The following is a 23750-nucleotide window of genomic DNA, read 5'->3' on the forward strand; positions in this document are numbered from 1 at the left end:
AATTCTTTGTATGATCCAGCCCTGGAAGTCATACATGATCACCTTGGCCATATTCTGTGCCTAACACATGCCAGCCCTGTTTCAGTGCCAGCTCTGTCTTTCTGCCCGATGTACTATTTCGGACCAGCACCAACATTCTGAGTCTCTGTTTCCTCATTTAGAATGAAAATAACAATTTCCTTTCGCAGCTATTTTGAACATAAACCACTCTAACAATATAAAGGGCTGCTTAGTACAATGAGCTGCCCAACAGTAAACATTATTTAGAAGTGACCTCGCTTCCTTAAGGGACCTGTCCCTAGTTCACCTCGTTCTTGCAAAGTTTAATTCCCAACATCCCCCTACTTTTTTTTTTTTTTTTTTAGCCCCGGGAGAGACAAATCAGTCAGCCCCCGCCACCCCCACCCTGACTCCAAAGTAGGACTATCCGGAGGCGGAACTCTAGTTCCGAGGATTAACCCGGTGCCCGGAGTGCATTGGGAAACGGACCGGAAGTGGCTCTCGCGGCTCCTTTCCGACCAGGGAGGGCAGCGGTACAAAGTCGGCGGCAGGGCCCAAAGAAGGCCCCGGTGGATTCGAGGCGTTAGCGTGGGGACGCCTTGAAAGCAGAGCGGCGGGGCTCCGGGAAAAGCCGCGGGCCGAGCCCTCTCCGGCCGCTCCATGCCGGGTTGGAGGCTGCTGGCTCAGGCCGGCGCCCAGGTGCTGGGCTGCGGCGCGGGCCGCCTGCGTGCTGCCCGGGCCGCGGGAAACAGGTGGGTGTGGGCCAGAGACCGGGTGTGGAGGTGTGGTTCCTGCAAAACACAGCGACCCGGAGCAGTGGCATGACCCGGTGCAGAGGGGTCTGCCCTGGGTGAGCAGGAAGGGGCTCCCTCCCAGCCGCAGGCATGGAGGAGTTAGGAGCAGTCCCCCAAGGAAGTGCCTTTTAAAGAACTGAAGGGGTGATTTTCTGTTTTTAATGTTTATGAGCCAGCGACTGACAGAGCATTACCAACAGCAATAATATTATCTATGAATTAATGGGCGTTTTCTCTGTACTGAATGCTTTGTTGGGCATATTAGGCGCCTTAGCTCACGCAGCCTCACGAGATAGAACTGCTATGGTTACTCGTTTTACAGATATAATCATTATTTCGTACTGTCAGGATTACATTTTGCAGATAAAACGGGAGCTTGGGAAAGTAACTTAGCTAAGGTCACTCAGCTAATTAGTGCACAATTTGGGACTCTAACCTGGATGCGCCTGCCTACAAAAGGGGCGTGGACAGTAGACAGCTTTACTCCTTTTCTGACTCCCTCGTGCAAGAATTACACACCTCCTTCCCAACTTTCATCCCCTGAGGTTTTCCTTGGTGTGTTCAAGTAGTCAGAGGTTATGTCTGTTATGTGCCTTCTGAGCTTGGGCCATATCATCGCAGGGAAGAGGTGAGCTTATCAGATAAAGATCTGCATCCCACATTCTGCCACCTCCACTGGATGTAAACTATTAATGGACACATACAAATGGGCCACTGGCTTCTGTGCAGGACAGCTGTGTTAGAAATCGGTTTGTCCCAGAGGAGAAGATGAAGACCTTTTATTCTACAGTAATCATTAACAGTTAAAATGTGACCCCCTTTATTATCATAAGGAAAGTGAGGGGGGAAACTTGCATAGATTCCAGATCCTGTCTTAAGGCCCAGACTACACTTTCTAACTCATGTGACCTCCCTTCCACACATTAAATGGGGGAACCTTTTATATTGTGGTCTGTTTTCCAATTTTTATTTTTACAGAGCAGACATCTGGCTTTTGGTTAGAAGTCTCCATGGCAGGAGTGGTACTTGGTGGGATGAGCATCTTTCTGAAGAAAATGTCTCATTTGTTAAGCAGTTGGTCTCTGATGAAAATAAAGCCCAATTAGCAAGTAAACTGTGTCCTTTAAAAGATGAACCATGGCCTCTACATCCCTGGGAACCAGGTAGTTATTTTATATTTGAGAAGTTCTCATTTCCTGATGTGGCTGGTGCATTCAAAATCATAGTGACTGCTGTGAAATGATAAGTTTCTTGAATTTATTTTTCACATCTCAAGTGTGTTTTATTGTAGTGCGGTTTGCAGGTTTATTTCTAGCATGCTGATCTACTATGAATAAATGTCTGATGGTACTCAAGACTTCCTCAAGAAATTATTTTGCAGGTGAAAGGAAAATCATTCTGCATATGTCTTCTTGTTTCCTTCAGATAAAAATAAAATAAAGTAAATCAGGGAAGAAAAAGGAGGAGCATGATCTAAACTGCAGTGTGTCACCCTGATGTTTTCAGTTGGGATTCTAGCCCTCTAGGTTTGCAAAGCATAACCTCAGAATCAGCAACTTGTACCTCATAAAGTTCTAAACCCATGTGTAGCCAGACCAAGAAGAGTAAGGCCTATCCTGTGAGAGTGTGGTCTCTGGTTGGGGTTTATTATGACAGCTGAATTGTATAGTGATCAGAAGTTCTTAGTGGAGTAATTTTATTAACTTATGCAAAATCTAAGTAGCATGGGGGAGGCTGGCATACTTTGGCAACGTGACCTCTTCTGTCATCCCTGTAGACCTAGCTAAGTTCTTAGAATTTGAGTGGTAGATGTTCTCCAAATAATGAGGTTAGATATGAATTGAAACTAGGAAAGCAAAGCGTAATGATGGATTTATGCCCTCTGTTAATACCATTATTTTAAAAGCAGAATATTATCAGTTTACCTATTTTATTTTGTACAGTTCTCATATATTTGTTTATTATACAGAGATTTATTAAGTACCAATATGCTGCGCAGCCATGGTTGACATCTCTTACAAGGAACAGTTGTATTTTAAATTTTTTTTTAATGTTTTTTATTTATTTTTGAGACAGAGAGACAGAGCATGAGAGGGGGAGGGGCAGAGAGAGCAGGACACACAGAACCAGAAGCAGGCTCCAGGCTCCAAGCCAACTGTCAGCACAGAGCCTGACGCAGGGCTCGAACCCACGAGCGTGAGATCTGACCTGAGCCAAAGTCGGAGGCTTAGCCCACTGAGCCACCCAGGCGCCCCAACAGTTGTATTTTACACTATGAATATATTAACACGTTTCTTAACTGCCTGATGCTCATATTGAAACCACAGTGTAGCAAATACTGTTGCATCATGTTGACAGATGTTGAAAAAGTTTGTAATAACACTGATTTGTGTTTAATTACCAGGTTCCTCTAGAGTAGGCCTTATTGCCCTGAAGCTGGGTATGATGCCTTTATGGACCAAAGACGGTCAAAGGCATGTGGTCACATTACTTCAGGTAAGAAAAACAGAAGATATAATAGATTTGTATTTGTGCCAAGGCCTGTTTGTGCAAATGTGAATGGGCTGTATTTGTAACTGTGTGGTGAGAATGGGCTAGTGTCAAGCATAAATATTATTTAAAAACTTTACTTTTGACTGTTTCAGTAAGTGTTTTCCTCTTGCCTGAGTGGTGGCCTTCTTGACACTGGCTTTGGGATAACTAGGACAATGAATAAAAAACAGCATAGCCTGACTTCTCACAGTTGTACCAGTATAATTCATAATTGGAAAAAATCTCTGTCCCATCTTACTTTCATTCTTTCAACTCGAAATTAAAATTTTGATCTTGTGAGATATATATATATATGTATATATATGTATATGTATACACACACACACTCAATGGAATATTACTCAAAAAAGAATGAAATCTTGCCATTTGTAACAATGTGAATGGAACTAGAGTGTGTTATGTTAAGTGAAATAAGTCAATCAGAAAAAGATAAATATATGATTTCATTCATGTGGAATTTGAGAAAACAATTTAGGGGAAGGGAAGGAAAAATAAGGTAAAAAGAGAGAGGGAGGCAAATTATAAGAGATTCTTAAATACAGAGAACAGACAGAATTCTTGGAGAGATGTTGGGTGGGTGAAAAGGCCAAATGGATGATGGGCATTAAGGAGGGCATTTGTTGGGATGTGCACTGGGTGTTAGATGTAAGTGATGAATCCCTAAATTCTGCTCTTGAAATCATTGCACTATATATTAACTAATTTGGATTTAAAGAAAATTTTTTTCAAAAATTTGATCTCTTTGTTAGCTTAGCTTGTAACACTCTTGTCTAGGGAAGCATTTGGTCTCTCAGATAATACAAACTCTAATGGCTAAAAATATGGGCGCTGGGACTAGAATACCCGACTTCAGATCTTGGTTCTTCCACTTCTTACCTGTGTTTCTTGGAGCACTGGGCCTCCTCTGTAAAAGATACAATTATATTTGGTAAAGGAAATAAGTATTACCTCCGTTAGAAGGTTTTTGTGAGAGTTAGTTGCACAAGGTGATAAATGTCATGCACTTAAAATGGTGTTAAATGTCCAATTTATGTTGCCTGCTGTTTTCTTTACAGTTATTATTAGAGAAAGATCACTGATGGAGTTAGGAGACCATCATTCCCCAAATTGGGTTGGATATCTGAGTTCATCTTTGGGTCTGGTCCTAGACAGGTGATTGGATGGATGGTGGTGATTAAAATGAGTGCTTACGCACAGAAATATGCAGAGTGCGGTACTTCATAGGCCCCACGGGGCTACAAGCCTTAGGACATTGTTACTGACCCTGAATGATCAAAGCGAGGATTATAGTTTCTAAAACTCTGGGGAACTTTGAGAGCTTGTAGGAATGCCTGGTGGGATTGTAAATTGGTACAACCACTTCAGAAAACAGTTTAGCATAATCCTGTGGTAAAGTTGAGAATGTGAACCTTGTAGCCTGGCCGTCCCACTGCTGAGTGTGTAGTAAAAAAGTTGAAGAGAATGCCTCCACAACAGTGTTTACAGCAGTGTTGCTCCTAATACTCCCACACTAGAAATAACTCCCACGTCTCACAGAATGGGCAAGTAAGTCATGGTATTCACATAATGGGATGCTGGATAGCCGTGAAAATGAACAGAAGAGAGCTACATATGGATTAAAGTTAGAAATAAAAACAAGTGCAAGAAGCAAGGCATGGAAAGTACATCCAATTTGATTCTATTTATACACAGTCTAAAGCAGGCAACACTAAATAAACTACATTATTAAACGCTTTCGAAGGTACCAGTTATAAAGAAAAGTAAGTAAATGATTACCAAAAGTGTCAAGAATAGTAGTTATTTCTAGGGCAGTGCTTCTCAGATTTTAGTGAGCCTCAGAATCAACCTGGAAGGCTTATAAAACGAGATTCTGATTCCGGTGATGTCGGTGCTGCTTGTTTGTGGACCACATGTTGAGAAACACCGCTCTAGGGGTAAAAAAAAAAGGGGGGGGGGCAGGGCAGTTGGAGGGAGGTTATTGGGAAGAACCACGCAGAAGCTTTGTGGATTCTACTTCTTGGCAAGGGGGGTGGTTAATGCCTGTTTTGTCTGTATGTACTTGACTTTTTTGTTTTTTAAGGGTATTTCTATATTTTGAGATTGTGGTTGGTGTTAGAGGAGTGGCGGGGTAATTAACTTGAGGGAACTCCTAACTGTCCTGCGGCTCTGGTGCGGCTGGTGCGGTGTGTTAAAACGTGTCTTGGCACATACTTAGTTTTTTTATATTTGTTTTCTTAGGTACAAGACTGTCACGTTCTAAAATATACTCCAAAGGAAAACTGTGATGGAAAAATGGCAACCCTAACTGTAGGAGGAAAAACTGTGTCACGTTTCTATGTAAGGATGGATTTTCATTCTTTAGAATAGTACATTTCATTAGCTTCATTCAGCTCTGAATTCTTTAAGTTTAAGGCTATTCTGTAGTCACAAACTTGTGTTTGTCCAGGCAGTAAATTGTGGATTCGGCGGAAGGCAGTCTCTGGAAGTCATTGAGCCCAGGATTCTTAAAGAATTTGAGTTTGTTCCAGTTCCTCTCTTTAGTATTTGGAACAAGTAACTTTACCCTCTAAGCTGATGTATTTGCCCCTCTGTACAATGGGAATAAAAACACTGCCTGCCTATGAAGTTTCTTACCAGGATTAATGAGATTTTTCATACCTAGTTCCTACAAAGACACAGGGAAGAGAGTATGTGTGCTTGTGAATAGAGGTGTGGTGTGTGAGATCTTAGTGTGCGAGTGTGGGGGAAGGTCGTTATCCAAGTAGAGTGCTGAAGGGTTTAGAATTCTTCCTGTAGATTTCCAAGAACTTTCTGAGTTATTTAAAAAAAAAAAAATTTTTTTTAATGTTTGCTTATTTTTAAGACAGAGCATGAGCAGGGAAGGGGCAGAGACAGGAGACACAGAATCTGAAGCAGGCTCCAGGCTCTGAGCTGTCAGCACAGAGCGTGATGGAGGGCTCGAACTTGTCAACTGCGAGATCATGACCTGAGCCAAAGTTGGACATTTAACCAACTACTCAGCTACCCAGGCGCCCCAAGAGCTTTCTGAATTCTTTAACTGTGGCAGTAATGTGGTCAAATCATTATCTTGGTTAACTAAATGAGAAGAATCTGGATGCCAGGAGGACATTTAGGAAGTTTTTTTAAGCTTGAGAGTTGACAAAAGGCTTTGAACCAAGGCACTTGCAACGGGCATGGAGGGGACAGGGATTTGAACAGGAGTGGGTGATTATGTGGCGAGGGACTCAGGCGGAGAATGGTTCCTCAGCGAGCGCCTGGCTCAGTGCTGATGCTGAAACCTGGGATCGTGCCAAGGGAAGGGGAAGTTTTGGAGAAAAGAAGTGTGTGTGACATGTTTTTGGAAAATTCAGGTGGAGTTGTTCCATAAATAGTGGGATATACTGATCAGTGAATTCAGGGTGGTTAAAGCCACGTAAAATCACTCTAGTCCTGTAGTTGAGTAGTGCTAGAGGCCATTTAGGCCTGTCTCATAAGTGTTAGAGAAGGTAGTTACTTTTGCATATTATAGTAGTATAGTCTATTTATATATATTTTTAGTTCTGCTAAAAATTCTATTCATTCTTGACAATTTATTGGCTAATAATTTTAGGATTTAAAATAATTTCACAGAAATGAAGAAGCACAGTGAGGTATTTATGGAAACTTTTTTTTAAATGTCAGACTTTTTCAACTGTTTGGATTTTTTAAATGTATATATGCTAGTCTTCGTGTGAATAATTCTTTGATGTTTTCATGTCGATTGTACTTCTGTGTTTTTGTTATGTCTAGCACCATCATCTTTAATTACTGATTTTGTAGATTCATGACTTTATTGCCTTGATATTTGTAAATCAAATATAATATTGAGATAATCCACTCTGCTGCAACAGATCTGTGAACATTACTTCCCAGAAGTAGAAAAGTAGAAAAACAAATTCATGTGGGGTCAGAAGAACTGAGTTTTAATTCTCACTTCTACCATTAGCTCCCTTCACTCCACTGTCTTGAACAGCTGTTTTCTTTATGTAAAACCAAGGCGTTGGATTTGATGGTTGCTAATCCTCTTTTTTTCTAAGAGGCTCACACTGGGTCTCAAATATTTTAGTTCTCAAGAAAAAACAAAAGTTCCCCCCAAAAATGTATTTGGCAACTCATTTTATTCTATTTTACTTAGTGAAGAAGATGTCTTTTTTAAAAAAATTTTAATAACTATTTTGTGTTTATTTATTGAGACAGAGAGAAACAGAGCATGAGTGTGGGAGGGGTAGAGAGAGAGGGAGACACACAATCCCAAGCAGGCTCCAGGCTCTGAGCTGTCAGCACAGAGCCTGAGGCGGGGCTTGAACACAACAAACCGTGAGGTCATGACCTGAGCCAAAGTTGGACACTTAACCGACTGAACTGCCCAGGTGCCCCAGAAGATGTCCTATAGATAAGATTTTATTAGCATAATTCTAATAATTAAAATATTTTGGAAATGGTAGTACTGCACTTTCGTACTTCAGACTGTGGTCTACACTTTTGAGACTTTATTCTCTTTAGCGAGTATACTGCACAGCCCAGTGATTGGGATGCTCTCTTATGTTGTGGACGATTTCTACCCACTAACCTTACACAGAGTTTTTACTTACTGTCTGGTATAGGAAGTACTACAAAGGCCTTTCTTGTTCTTCAAGATACACATTTTCTAGGTCCAGAGAACATGTATTACGATACTAATTACAATTCCTTTCTTCAGAATGAGATGTGAAAGTGAAGTTTTAGAATTCTTTATAAGTAAAGAATTTTTGTCCAGAATGGAAAAAGATTTTCAAACCTAAAAGAAAGCAAACTTCCTTTTGTATATTGTAACCCTTAGAGAAGGTTCAAGTACATTAGCTATAGGTTTTAAAAACAAATAGACCTATGCATATAGAATCTCAAGTGGTTAAGCATTTTTAAATGATTGATTGAATCAGTTTTGTTTATAATAAATAAAATATTATAACATATATAATATGTAACTGGGGTTGGTTTTTTCTTTTTCTTTTTTTTTAAGTCTGTAAAGAATTTAGGTCTCCTAGAAATTAGACGGTTCTTCTTTTGCTATTTTTGTAACTGGTTATAAATAAAAACAGTGTTTTTGAATAAGTAAGTTAAGTGGCCTTAAAAGTTGATCGAATCAATTCATCTTAGAGAAGCATTTTCATTGTGAGAAGGATAATTGCAGAGAACTCTGAAGAGGGAGAAAAAAATGCAGCCTCATAGATGGGATTATCCGAGTGTGACACTGCTGTCAGTCTTTTAAATTGCCTTTTGAAATCATTTATTTGGAAGTCAAAAAAAAAACCCCTCGTGTTACACTGCTGCTGCTTTCAGCTCAACTTGAGCACTTTGTTTTTCTCATGACCGATACCTAACTAGTTTTGTGATATTTTGATTTTTAAAAGAAAAAAATTAAAGTATTCAATTTTACTGAAATTGAAAGATAATCAAGAAGAATGTTATGTATTACCTTTTATGTCTCAGTGTGCAGTTACGTAGGTCAGGATATTTATCATCTATTTTGTGTTGCTGAAAAGTAGAAAGTTTTTCTTAGAGGCTTCCTCACACACTTACAAGCTGTTAATAAAATGCTTTTTAAATCGTCAGATAGAATATGTGCATGTCAAAAATAAGTTTGAGGTCTATTCTTAAATAAATCTAAATCTGAACATCTGGAAAATAATTGCAAGGAGCCACATTTTAAATGGCAACTTACATGTTTTTGTCACGTAACTTCCCTCTCGTTGGGAAGGAAGCGTGTATACTTGAAGATGAAAAGCAGGGGACTTGAGAAGTGGTTGGAGACGAGGGTTGGATTTGAGCGTGTGGGCGGTGGACTGTAGAGGATGCCTGGGAGGAACCTAGGTCCCCTGTCTTCTGGAGGAAGGGAGGGGAGGCCGCGCCTTCTGGAGGGAGGGAGGGGAGGCCGCGCCTTCTGGAGGGAGGGAGGGGAGGCCGCGTCTTCTGGAGGGAGGGAGGGGAGGCTGCGTCTGAGGCAGCACTGAAGGACGCAGCGACCTCTCCTGGGCGTCCAAAGCGGGTTCCACGGGAAGGCCCCAGGGCTTGTGGGTCCAGAAATTAACATTCTGTGCTCACGGGCCCGTGCCACCCAATCTCATGTCCATCAGAGGCAGCCTTCTCAGTGTTACAAAGTGGCCCAGCAGTTCACTTTTTAAACTGAAGTCCAGTAACTGCGGTCTGCTGCATGGTCACGTAGTCTGCAGTTAGGCCCGGCCGTGCAGATGCTCCGTTGGATCGGGGTACATCGTCCGCATCCTCGGGTTGGCTAGGGTTTTTCAGGTGCTGCTCTTCTTGCTTTTTTAATTACAGATTATTCTTGGTTTGGTTTCATAGTGTAGCTTCCTGAAGATTTGTTCAATCTCAGAATAAGTTGTGATGTTTAATTTAGGCCTACAATTTTTTAAATAATTAGACTCGTGAAGATAACATTATAAACACAGTGATATCGTGTGCCAAGAACTGATGCAGCAGCAAGAATGGAAAGGTGAGGTGACTTGGAGAGACAGACCAGGACTTCACATCCAGATGGATGTCTGTCCTCCATCTCTTATGTCTTCACCGTGCGTTCAGCTCACTTCTGCAGTGTCTGACCTGCTGCTGTGCTCAGCTCTGAAGTCACAGATACAGGTCAATACAGCAGCTCGCCATCCGTGTGCTCCATCGGACAGGCAGACATTTGTTGGTGAGCATAAGGTAACATGGAGAGTAAATGAACATGTGCGGGGTCTAGAGACAGCCTAGACAGGGGAGTAGTCTGCTCTGGCAAGCCCGCCCGGGCAGGAGTCTGACAGGAAATACCTCTGGAGCTGGGCCCAGACATAGATTTAACAGATTTTTAACGTGCTCTGGAGGTAGGAGGTGGAGAATTACAGGCCAAGGGACTGGCACAGGCAGACACAGACAAGCATACACAGAGTATTGTGGCTCGTGGGGGGGAGGGGCCTACAGGTGTTTCTTTTGTGAGGGGACAAGTCGTTGAAGGGGAGAGAGCATCAGGAAGATAGATACACCTGGGTTGGTTATAGTCCCATGAGAGAGGTACTCTTCACATCAGGAAATCTAAAGCAATACAGCTTTTTTGGTAAGTCTTCTAGCAATCTATATCGAGAGTCTTAAGAATTAAAAAAGACTCAGGATGTTATTTTTTAAGGAAATGAGGTATCCATAAAGTTGTCCATTCAAAGATATTTTTTATTCAAGGATATTTACAGTAGCAGAAAAAAGAGCAGGGGTGAAGGGAAAAGCAGGAGCTACCAGAACCTGGGGATGTAGCAGCACCTAAAGTTCTGTTCTCAAATCTTACATTGTGGTGGGATTGGGTATGAAACAGGGAGGCTGTAGCATAGAAGATAAACGATAAAAAATGGCTATCACGATATATAGAAATGCTTTGAAGACTAATAAAGTAGGTTGAGAGGATTGCGAGTGACAGAAAGTGGTGCTCTTTTAGATAGAATAATCAGGGAAGGTAAGTTAATATTTGGATGGAGGCCTGAATAAAGTAAGGGAGCACTGTAGCCCTCCAGAAAACTGGCAGAAAAGCATATCAGGCAGGGGAGACAGTATCTGCAAAGGACCTGAGGCCATTGTGTAATGTATTCTTGGGCTGGTAAGGAGGAATGCGTTGTACCTGAAGCAGGGTAGCCAGGAGGAGAGTAGTCGATGAGGACAGAATGCGTAGAGCCTTGGAAAACCTGGTAAGGATTTGGGATTGATTCTGCAGGAGATGGAAACCATTGTGGAGCCATGAATGAGTTAGCTTGAGTTTTAAAAGGATCATGCCAGCCTGTGACTGGAGAACAGAGCATGGAGTCAGGTGTGTGGAAGTTTGGAGACCGATTAAGAGGCTCTGGAAATAATCCAGGCAAAAGATGGTGGATTGAGGTGCAGGTGAGAAGTAGTTGATGTGGGCTATATTTTTTCTCTTTTGTTTGAGAGAGAGCATGAGCAGGAGAGAGGCAGACATACTCAGTGAGGAGCCTGACACGGGGCTTAATCCCAGGACGTGTGAGATCATGACCTTAGCTGAAATCAAGAGTTGGACACTTAACCAACTCAGCCATCCAGGCACACATGGACTGTATTTTTAGAGTCTACAGTAACTGCTGACTCTAACAGGTGGGAGGTGAGAAAGGAAAGAGTCAAAGGTAATCACAAGATTTTGGGTCCAAACAACAGAAGTATGGAGATGTCATTTATTGAGATTTGGAAGATCCAAGGAAAGCAGTCTTCTGGAGAGAAGTTGAGTTCAATTTTAGACATGTCAAATTTGAGCTACTGTATGACATTGAAGTGAACTACTGAGTTGGCATTTGAATGAATGAATTTGCAGTTCAGAGTAGAATTTGCGAGTGACCTTAGAAATGTGGGGTTATTAGCATGTGAAAGAACAGAGTGACAGTCTCAAGCAGAAAGTGGTCACCTGCACCAAGCATTACTGATAGAGCCAATATGATGAGTATTGACCGGTGTATTTGACCACATGGAGATGGTTGGTGACCTTGACAAGCACTTTGCATTGAGTATTAGGAGCTGCAAGCACCTAGTTAAAGTAGGTTTGAGAGAATGGGAAGATAGAACATAGATTCAGCACAAGTCTTTCAAGGAGCATTGCTGTACAGGGGAGTTGAGAAGTTTTAGGTTTTTTAAGTTTGTTTTTTTTTTAACTTAGAGAGAGAGTGCGAGCACACATGCACACACGTGGAGGAAGGGCAGAGAGAGGGGGAGAGACAGAATCCCAAGCAGGCTCCATGCTGTCAGCACATAGCCCCAGGTGGGGCTCCGTCCCATGAACTGTTAGATCATGACCGGAGCTGAAATCAGGAGTCAGACGCTTAACCAACAGAGCCACTCAGGTGCCCCAGGATTGAGTTTCTTGGTACTTAAAGTCTCCAGTCAGAATTCACGTATGGTCACAACTCTGTTTCTTTTCCTGTAGAAGAAAAGTCTTTCACCATTTAGTGTATATGAGCTCCACCATGCATGTGGTTGGATCCTTGGTGTAGTGGATTATGGATAAAAATCCCACCTCCCTTAAATCAGAGGAATACGGTGCTCTTTGTTCATTACAGGAACAGTGTGCTCTTAACGATTTTTAATAACTTGGTTTAGGTCTGTGCATTGAACTCCACATCGAGTACTAATGAGTTACTTATGTGTACTGCTTTTCCTCTAGAAATCTCCGTCTGTATTGGAATTTTACCAAAAACTTGGATTGCCGCCAAAACAAAAAGTTAAAATCTTTCGTGTAACAGATAATGCTGTGATTAAGCCAGGTAATCTGAGGTTGGGGAGAGGAGGGAGGCAAAAATACCCAAATAAATTTGTTTAATGTTAGCCTTTCAGGAAAGCTGAATCTAGAATACAAAGCCCTAAACACTTATTTTTAAATACAAAACAGTATCTAATCACTGGGGACAAGCCAGCCTTTTTCTTTTTTGACTGGAAAGAACTGTAGAGAACTCTTTGTTTTCCATGAAAGAGGGAGGAGCGCTTTTGTTTTTAATTTGTATAGGTAGGTTTACATTTGCAAAAGCTACTCCAAAGCAATACACAAACTTTTATTTATTTTTATTTTTTTAAATACACTAACTTTTAAAATGGGACGGTCACTCAGTGTAGGGCGGTATTTTAATAAATGAGGAACAACTAGACTCCCACTGACACAGAATTTAAGAAAATATGAAACAGTAAAGTGACTGACCATAGCACCTCGATTCTTACTTAAAAGTTCCAAAGTATTTTACCTACTCCACGAAATGCCAGAAAGTACAATTTGGCAGTGTGGTTATATTGGTTTATGTAGTTAACAGTATTTTGACATCTTTGAACTTCAGAAAAGCTCCTGATCTCTTGAACTTTAGTTCAGACAATTAGACAGTCGGAGGGTGTTTTGAGATTTGATATTTAAAATCTGAAATGAATTTCATGAAGTAAAATACAGTTGGAATAGGCTTTATTAATTGGAGTGATAGAGGATCAGCCTTGATATTAGCTAGAATTAGAAATGTTTTTTGAAGTGCAAGTTTTATAGTTTAAAGCTAAAGTGAATGGAATTAAGGGAACAAATGTAAAAACTAAGTCCGTATTGCTTTTTGTCATAGCTCAAACCATGTGAAATTGTTTTGTAGGTTAGAGGTTATATCAGCAGTTCAGGTCTTTCAGCCTCCTAGAAATTCAGTCTCCCCTGTTTTTTCTTATTTCTTAATTCAAGGTTTTTCTCTGCCCATAGAACCTTATTCCCTGTTTTAAACAAGCCAAAAATAGCATTCAATTATATTCCCTACTACATTGATTATGGCTTTTTTTTTTTTCTTTTGGTAAGAAAAAAGAAGTCTCTTATTTGATGATGTAATGTTGATTCTTCACCTAGATAATAAATTCTTGAGGTCAAGAGCCATGTCTTAGACTTCTGTTTTTCTAGCTGTGTATGGTAAAAGTATTTGCAGATTAATTGTCAAATTAAATAGTTACCATAGCGTTAAATTGATGCAAACAAAATGTTGTAAAGGGATTTCACTTACAAAATTCCTTTAACTAACATTTTTCTGGTGTATTTTAAGTAAGACTCTCTTTATATACAACTAGATTTAGAAATGTTGGTATATAAAATTAAGGGTATCAATAATGGCAATTTTTCAGTATTCTAAATGATCCAGGTACGCTAGACTCACTATATTTTATTGATACAATGACCAGTCTACCAAAAATTGATAAGTATAGGCTTTATATGGGTATCACACCTCCAGTGTACAATGAACTTGGGTTCAAACAGTTAAGTTCCTATTTTTTTTTGTTTTTTTGTTTTTAAATTTTGTTTTTACATTTTTTAATGTTTTATTTATTTTTGAGAGAGAGAGAGAGAGAGAGAGAGATAGCATGAGCAGGGGACCATGAGAGAGAGGGAGACACAGAATCTGAAGATAGGCTACAGGCTGTGAGCTGTCAGCACAGAGCCTGATGCAAGGCTTGAAACCACGAACCGTGAGATCATGATCTGAGCTGAAGTCAGACGCTTAACTGACTTATCTCTTAAATAATTTATCTTTCATGGTTATAAAAGATTTGATCCAGCCAGAACATTTTTTGAGTCATTCTTTTGTTTTTATTTTCATTATATGAAATAGAAAAAATACCTTGTCAGTGTATTGTTATTTATCAAAGCAACCAAGAATCATCAAACCCGTGTATTTACCAGCAAGAACAGTGTTTGTCTTATGAATTGCCCGTTTCCACCAGTACCACGCTGGCCTCTGTGAAGGCATGAGCCCATCAGCCAGCCGTGATCTGATGGCCTGACATTGTGGGGCACGTTCTTCAGCCCATGGACAGTCAGCTAAAGCATGTTTGATGAACAATTTTATTTTCATTATTGGTGTTTCTAATAATTATAATTGCAGAAGAGAATCTTCTACTTTTTTTGAAATCTGATAGGTTTTCTACATGTAGTTTGTGTTCAGCAAAGTTGTTCTGGGCCGACATTTCATTTTGCTTGTTTTCTTTTCATAAAGGTACTCCTCTTTATGCTGCTCACTTTCGCCCAGGACAGTATGTGGATGTCACAGCCAAAACGTAGGTCCACTTAACTGGTTCTTTTCCTCTTGTTTTTCTCATATTAAAAAATAATGGAGCAAGTGAAAGTATAGTCTTTCAAGTCAATGAGTAAAGATAAAGTAATTTTATAATGTTACTGACTGTACTGGATTTTAAATTGCACTGAATTAGTTGTATGTGAAGAGTTTTAAACTGAGATGCATGCTTGTTGAAATGGGACTGAAAGAAAGGTCACATTACTCAGGTTCTTTGTGGGTTGGGCCCTGCTTCTATTTTTAAGACCAAAGGCTGCCTGCCGTTCGATGGTGAAATATAAATGAACAGTGCTATGCAGTTCTTTTGAGATTATGTCATCTAGTAATTGGTGGTTCTTTCCAGCTCTAGGAGACAGTTAAATTAGAAATATTTTATACTGTTCTGATGCTTGTTTTGCTTAAGGTTCCCCTAGGGTAACTATAAAACATTTTGTTAACTGTGTTAAAAGCCTATCTAAAACTAGAAAAAATATTACACCTTACGCCTCTAAGAGTACGATGTGCTCTGTCAGTACTGGGCAAGTGAGACCTCTTCCAAAAAGGCAGAGTATTCTTTATCCTTAAACAAGGGTTTAATTTGTTAGAAATCAACCCTTGATTGTCACACTGACTTTGAGTCGTATTCAGACTGGGCAGTGGTATTTCTGGTACTGTAGTCTTTTCGTATCTTACTATCAGATGACTTAAGAGAAGTTCGGTACTGGCAGGATGATCTCCAGGAAACATTTAGCTCTTGCAGAAGCAGCTTTTCAAAATTGGGTAAGGTTAGCTCACTGTGGAATGAAGTGACTGAGCCCTCATCTGTGTTCATGCAGAAATTGTCCAGTATATGTTAGGGGAATCCCCCTGATCTAGGCTAAACTAAACTCCAAATATCAGCTCTTGGCTCTTCTTGTTTCTTGTTCTGTGAACACAGATGATAATTTTACTTCTTTTGTGTGCCTTTTTTGTCATTTGAAAAATAGGTCTGAGAACCCTCTGAAGGTTAACGGTGGTCCAGAGGTGCTCTGGAACAGTCACAATCACAGCGACTGAGCCAAAGAGCTTTTAAGCCAGGAAACCAGATGAGTGCCAGCGTCAGTTTCCTTAATGCAGTCAGATACACTTTATTTCCGTTCACATAAGAGCCATAGCAAACAGCCCTTATCTTTGATCAGCTCTTTAGATGTCTAAAGAGTCATGGAGTCCGAAAGATTGGCAATTCAATGGGTCCTCTTTTTAGAGAGATTATGGACTCCCCCCTCTTCTTTTTTTTTCCCTGCATCCTGATTGTTGCAGCTTCATTCCTACTTAGTGGGGCCTCTAAAATTACTTGGTAACTTTCTTTGTTCTGCCTTTCCTTGTCAAGAACTCAGAATGTTGGAGCTGTAAAACTGGTTAGCTGGGGAGATGTGTGTGTTGTGAATCAGATGATTTTCCTTTTTAATTTCAGAATTAATTATTACATGTGATAAAGCACCTCAGTAATTCTGTTAATTTACACACACTTGATAGTGTGTGAATTCCATTACCTGGTTTGCAGAATGTATGAGATATTCCGAGCCGTCCTACAAAGTCCGAGGCCTTTGTTGGCAGGTGCCTTGTGGTGGGATTTGTGACTAGCTTGGACTCAAGCCAGCGCTTTACATGCCTGTGTTCAGTAAACGCTTTCATTTCATATGCTGCTGTCAGGTTTCATTGGCTTCTTAAAAGTTATTTTTAAAACTTCTCCTTCTTGTTATGGGCATAAAATGAAAAGGAAACTTGTCATATACCTAGAAAACTGTAAAGCCTTGTGCCACGACTAGATGGCTGATAAGAGCTGAGGGGACAGCTAGCCCTGGGATTTAAAGTAGTTGCCATTCAAGTCTGCAGAAGGGAGGACCTGTGTTCGAGAAGGCCTCACTGCTGTGTGGGCTGCAGTGCAGGATTCTCTGCGAACTTCACCGTGTGACAGGGGAAGAGTTAGCCCACACAGGAGTCCACTTTAGTCTGCGGGTGTGTCTTCACGTGGTATTCCTTGAGATCAGATGAAATAGACTTTTACTTTTTGCTGAATATTTCCAGTGACTCTTGTAGCTAGCATGTTATTATGGCCTTAAGATGCTTATAAGTGGTTGTACATTAGTAGGACTCTGTCCTCACGAGGAGCCGTTTTGAATTCCTTCCAGGGGCAGCATTGGGTCCTCAGCTCATACAGTCTTGGTGGCTGCTTGCTGCCTCTTCTCTTTGCCCCTGACAGATTATGGGGAACACACACACGCATCTACTTGCTTTCCTTTGTCCTTTTAAAACTGTCTCCTATGCCTGAAGCCTTTCATTTTAGGCACATGAAGTTCTTCACAGCCAACGAGAATGTTCTTCTTGTTGACTGTGAATAGAACCATCATCTTTTGGGAATAGACTACAAGTACTCAGTCCTGTACTGTGGCTCACTTGTAGCCAGAGATTTGCTTCTTTGTCCTCCATTTCCAGCCCCTGTTTTAGATATTTTGAAATGTCTGGACCCCCTCTTCTTGATTATTAATCCTATTAGAAAAAAATTGTGCAGTGACACAGATAGGTCAGATGATGGAGGATATGGATTTACAGGCAGGGACAGTGGTTGTCACACTTGAGTAGGTTTCTGAATCTGCAAGAGAGCTTGTTAAACACAGATTACGAGGACACCTCCCCCCACCCCATTCTTCTTGTTCAGTAGGTCTGGGGTAGTGCCTGAGACTTTGCATCTTCAACAAGTACCTGGTGATGTGGATGCTACTAGTCAAGGGACCACATTTCAAGGAACACTGGACTGGAGAATAGTCAGGGGCTCACCAGTGAAACCGCTTTCCCTTCCCACTCCTTTACCCAGCTTAGAATCCTAATCCTTTCCTTTCCCTAAGTCTCTACTCAAATTATAACACGTTAACCTCTGTTGTACAGCAAGCAAATTTAATCAGTCCAGTTTCAAGTAACAGTGGCAATAAAAGTAGACCTATTTATAACTCACATTTTAGTTAACATAAAACTGAAAATTGGTCTCTTTAGAGACCTTCATCATCTTCCTTCCATTAGAAAAGAAAAATCTCAATCTCTAAGTGAAAATCTTCATTTTTCTTTTATTGTAATAATTATGTTTAATGGTTAAATCTATTCTTATATTTTGAGTATTTTAACTTTTTTGCTTTATACTTTCAATTTTAATTGCTTGACTAAACATATTTTAGAAACAACTAGGAAAATTTGGGGTGCCTCCTGGGTGGCTCAGTAAGACATCTGATTCTTGATATCAGCTTAGGTCTTGATCTCAGGATTGCTCTGAACTCTAGGAGGAGAAAACAAGGCATGTGCTGCCTTCAGGATACAATTGCTGTTTAGTCCTGTACGTTTCCAATTTTAATTCATTTTTAACAAGTTACTTTACTATTATTCAGAGCAGTACATTTTTCAGCCTAGTAATGAAACAGTTTTCAAAATGAGTGACTAAACTATAGAAGGAAATAATCCCTATAAAAACTAATACCTCTTAAATCTAGTGAGTGTGTATTTCAAGCTAAAGGAGAGCTTGGAGGTCAGTGTTTGGGGTTAGATTTTGTTGTTTTGTTGCTTTAAAATTTCGTATAGTAGTCATCTACAGTTATCTCACTTTTAACTCTACAAAATAGCAAACTCAAAATCAAAATTAAAGCCTAATGAGAAGCAGAATAGGGAACCGCCAAAAGCAGGGGCTTTGCTTCCCAGTAGCTGTGTGACCTGGACAGCTTTCTCACCCTCTCTGTTGCCTCATCTTTAACATGAGAATAATTATAGCCCGACCTCATGGCCTTGATGTAAAGATTGAGTGAGAATGCACAGAAGGCTGTTCGCTCAAGGCCTGCCATGTATTAAATGCTCAGGAGAGTTGGCAAGGATCACAATTGTTGATACTATTGCTTTTTAATTTGTTTCAGAATTCAGAGGAAAAAATTTTTTTCAATAGGAAATATCTTTTAAAATGAAAAATTTTTTTTCAATAGGAAATATCTTTTAAAATGAAAAATTTTTTTTCAATAGGAAATATCTTTTAAAATGAATAAAAACATTAAGTCATTAGGAATTCTGTTGTGGTTTTTTCTAATACATCTAGTTAATTGCCCTCTTAAGATTGACTTGTATAGCAAAGTTGAAGCTTTCCAAAGCACTCTAGGTAGTTTTAAGGTTATATACTACTTGCTACATCTAGAGTTTACAGAGTAATGAAGATGCCTTTAAAGTAGTTTTATGACACTCCAGTGTACTGGATATTTTCGTATTTTTCCTCTAATCTGTTTCCCAAGAGCCAGTATGACCTGGGTTGAAAGCATGGCCATATGCTTCCATTTACCAGGGATTTGTCCTTGGGCAGGTGGCTTAACTTGTCTGAGTGTAGATTTCATTGTCTTTACCTTAATGGCATGGGACTATATGGTTTCTAAGATTCCTTTTGTTTCAAAAACTTATTTATAAAAAATAATCCTTCCGTTTTCCAAGTGGCATAACTTACTCTTATCTACATTAATGAAAAAGTCAGACTTAACAGTGGATTCAACAAAACAGCGATATGGTCTTCGGGTCTATTGAAGAAAGTGACAAGGCTAAAGACCTGCAGAAAACTGCTATGTCCTTTCATGATATTGTGAAATGATTCAGTTATGTGAGGGATTTTTTTCGTTTTTGTTGTTGTTGTTAATGTTATAGAAGCGCACATTGAATTTAGGACAGCAAATGAGGTTGTCTGAGTTTATTTAGGACAGCCAGGAAGTGGTCCCTTTATAAGAGGACTCAAAAGAATCACTGCATATTTGGCTCTTTGTACTGTTGAATAAGCTGAAGTCAGGAAGCTATAAACTGTGCACTCCTAGCAGTCACTTGTTGATAAAAATGTTCCCAGATATTGATGGGAGGTGTATGGTTTTTAGACAGAAACAATACATTCTGCATTTTCAGGTCATGCTGTCACAAACTCATCCTAGACAGTAACAGCTATATGGCTGTTCGGTGCCAGCTTTTAACTAAATGTGATAGAACACAAAGCAACTGAAAAATTCCACTGTACCTGACTTGTGGGCTCAGGAGCTGTACATCACTGATTAAATAGGTTTAGACAACACTGAATCAGAAATTGACTCCTAAAGTTTATGGGGGTCCTCAGAGAGATGCCTTATGCTTAGAATGTGCAGAAATTAAAGTAGGGAGATAGCATCTATCTGCATGAGTTTGTTGAAATGAGAAGCTATAATTAAAGATTAAAGCATTTGTGCCTTATTAGTTTATCATAAATTAAAGGCTAATCCTGGTGGAGATCATGAATTAGCTAATAGGGCTTTTTATTAAAATTGCCCTTTTTTGTTTAGTAAAGTTTTAATTAAAAGCTTTTGCAGGGGGCGCCTGCGTGGCTCAATCAGTTAAGCATCCGACTCTTAAGTTAGGGTCAGATCATGATCTCCCAGTTGTGAGATTGAGCCCCAAGTCTGGCACCACACAGGGTGAAGATTCTCTTTCCTCTGTCCCTCTCAAACAAACTTGGGCTCGCTCTCTCTCTCTCTCTCTCTCTCTCTCTCTCTCTCTCTCTGTGTCTCTGTCTCTTTCTCCTTCTGTCTCATTAAAAAAAAAAGTAAAGAAAAAAGAAAAGCTTTTTGGGTGGTTTGAATCTAAAACATAGGAAAGTAAGGTCAAATTACATCCTACAAGAGATTCTTTTGATTGTTGATTGGACATTATGCCTCTATATTTCCTGTTACTTTTTCACAAGAAAAGATACCATCTTGCTCTATTCTCAGTTGTTCAGTTTCATAAAGCAGCAGCCCAATCATGATTTTGGTGAGGACCTGATGTGAGTCTCCATTGCCCTGTATTCATAGTAATGTTTAACCATAGAGAAGCTGGTTTTAAATCAGTGATTTCTTCTTTCCACCCTCACCTCCATAAAAATACAGTCTGATCTTGGGGCATCCTTAGAGAAGTCAAGAGTCATCTCTTCCATTTAGTATTCAGTTACTGGTTTTCTGAGAGATTATGTACCAGTCACTTAAACTTTTTACAGCATAAATTGTAAAGAGAAAAAGTAAAGCTCCATTTAGAAATGGTTCTGATACAAAATCCTCTACTTACAGTATGGATTTTGATTATTTTAATTAAAAAAATCAAGTACTTTGTAGCTGATATAACACATGAGAGCACTTTGGCTCTTTTTTCATGGTAAAAGTAGAAAGGCAATGCTGTGAGCAGGGTATTTGAGGCTGAGGGAGCAGAATGAGCAAAAGCAGGAAAGAGAGTGGCATCCTTAGGGATTCATAGAATAGTCTGCTATGACTCGGATCTGTGATGGGCAGGGTTTGAAGGTAGACCGGACCCAGTTAGAAAAGACCTTATATGCCACAAGCTAAAGAAGTTACTGACAGCCACCTAACGTTATAGTTTAGATTGTTTGCTTGTTTTTGTTGCTATTTTGCTTTTTAAAGCAGGGGACAGCTTGTGTGAAAAGACTGTTGTCTTAGGAATGTCACTCTAGTGCCTCTGACGGAGGATAGCTTGAAGAAAAAGAGATGTTCAGTTTCCGTTTCTGAAGCATTATAATTGATTGGCTGAGATATTTGGATTAGTTATGGACAGTACATCTGTAGAAGGAGATCGTAGCAGAATTCTTGCCAGAGGGCAAGGTTTGTGGATCCCTGGCTTATTAGTAAAAGGTTTAAGAGTCAGCAGACTTTTACTCAAAGGGCCAAATTTAGAATCTTTGAGGTTTATAAGCATTATGTTCTCTGTTGCAAATTACAGCTCCGTAGCAATAAGTAAATAGATGTACATGGCTATGTTCAAATAAAACTTTATTTACAAAAGTGGCCACTATAAGCCATAGTTCGCCAACCCTGATTTAAACCATATTGAAAAGAGGGTCAGCAGCAGGACTCTTAAGATCATCGTTTCATGTAGCAACAAGAGGCAAGAAACTTCTCCAGGAGCATTAGAGAAGCAGAAAGATAGGGAGGAAATGATGATTGAGAGTAGTGACAGGAAGAGTGGTAAGCAAGAAGAACAGAGGACAACTCTTTCTATTTTAAAAAAGGCTATAGAACAAATCAAGAGACTACAGATGCTGGCGAGGGTGTGGAGAAACGGGCACCCTCTTACACTGTTGGTGGGAATGCAAATGGTGCAGCCGCTCTGGAAAACAGTGTGGAGGTTCCTCAGAAAACTATCAGTAGAACTCCCCGATGACATAGCAATAGCACTGCTAGGAATTTACCCAAGGGATACAGAAGTGCTGATGCATAGGAGTACATGTACCCCAATGTTCATAGCAGCACTTTCTACAATAGCCAAATCATGGAAAGAGCCTAAATGTCCATCAACTGATGAATGGATCAAGAAGATGTGGTTTATCTACACAATGGAGTATTACATGGCAATGAGAAAGAATGAAATCTGGCCATTTGTAGCAAAGTAGATGGACCTCAAGGGTGTCATGCTAAATGAAATAAGTCAGACAGAGAAGGACAGATAGCATATGTTTTCACTCATAGATCTAACAGGAGAAACCTAACAAGACCATGGGAAAGGGGAAGGGAGAAAGAGAGTTGGGGAGAGAGAGGGACACAAATCATGAGAGACTATTGAATACTGAAAACGAACCAAGGGCTGAAGGGGGGAGGGGTGGGGGGAGGGGGTGATGGTCATGGAGGGGGGCACTTGTAGGGGGAAGCACTGGGTGTTTATGGAAATCAATCTGACAATAAACTGTTCTAAAAAAATAAAAATTAAAAAGCCTATAGAAATTTGAATACTGACTAGTTATTTGATATTAAGAATCACTGATTTTTTTTTAGATTATGATAATGGTATTGTGGTTTTGTTCTTAAAAGGGATCCTTAAAAGAGATCCGTATTAAAATATTTATGGATGAAATGATATCTGGAATTTGTTTCAGAATAATCCATTAACAGAGGAAGGGAATAGATAAAACATAAGAGCCTAGTCATTATACTAGTCTGTCTGCCTTTGAGTATGTTTTAAAATTTCCATAATAAAAATTATTTTTATAAAAGTCTTTGGATTTGGGAATGAAGGGGGGGAACCATTTGCTTTCCAAGGAGGAGAAAAAGGGATACCAAGGAGAGATCAAGGAAGCGCATGTCGAGGGAAAGATGCAGTGACGAGAATTTGGGAGGAGGTTCTCCAAGGACTCAGAATGAGTCGAGGTTGGGCAGAGGGGCTGAATAATGCATGACCCCCTGCCGTTCCTGAACTTAAAGCATACTAAGGCGAAATGGACTGAGAAACAAGGGCAGCAGAGTCTCCTAAATTTAATAGGATCTCTGAGTTTTTTGATGAATTTTTGGTTTACCAAGTATAAATGCTGTAAATAAATTTTTATGTTTTTCCTAATTTTCTGATATGGCTCACTCAATTTGGAACTTCTCACATTGTGTTCTTGAATTTATCTGTATTTGATTTTTTTTTTTTCCTGCTAACTGAAAACTGCAGCAGAAAAGGGGTAGGGGAGGTAAAGCATGTGTGTTATGTGCTGTGTATCCTTTTTAGTAAAATAAAGGTTTTCTTTTATGTGACCTGTGAAAACCTTGTATTCAAAATGTGACTGGTATACTAAGTATAGAGTTCAGTTCACTTCTTGGCTTTGTTTTGTTTTTGTTCTCCGGTTGGGTGACAGCGGAGAGAAGAGTAGAATAGATAAGCTGCACCGCCCATGGATCAACAGGTGCACTCTAGTCTCCGTCATCTGAATTAAGCCAATAATTTGTCATGTCATTTGCATTTATCCTTTTGTTTAAAG

At 39.9% G+C, this 23750-nt stretch overlaps 1 protein-coding gene across 2 annotated transcripts in view; it reads left to right on the plus strand.

Moving 5' to 3' along the window:
- Positions 1-496: 496 nt before the first annotated feature.
- Positions 497-23750, plus strand: part of MRPL3 (mitochondrial ribosomal protein L3) — a 40275-nt gene continuing 17021 nt past the window's right edge. Inside the window, exons 1-6 of one of the 2 annotated variants that reach the window (XM_029940294.1) lie at positions 497-752; positions 1773-1957; positions 3199-3290; positions 5586-5684; positions 12568-12667; positions 14903-14963. In XM_029940294.1, the coding sequence (XP_029796154.1) occupies positions 661-752; positions 1773-1957; positions 3199-3290; positions 5586-5684; positions 12568-12667; positions 14903-14963 (629 nt within the window). In that variant the 5' untranslated portion in view covers positions 497-660. The remainder of the gene's footprint in view (positions 753-1772; positions 1958-3198; positions 3291-5585; positions 5685-12567; positions 12668-14902; positions 14964-23750) is intronic. The other variant, XM_029940295.1, reaches the window with a different exon arrangement.

Source organism: Suricata suricatta, chromosome 5, assembly GCF_006229205.1.
Source record: "Suricata suricatta isolate VVHF042 chromosome 5, meerkat_22Aug2017_6uvM2_HiC, whole genome shotgun sequence".
NCBI classification, from domain to species: Eukaryota; Metazoa; Chordata; class Mammalia; order Carnivora; family Herpestidae; genus Suricata; species Suricata suricatta.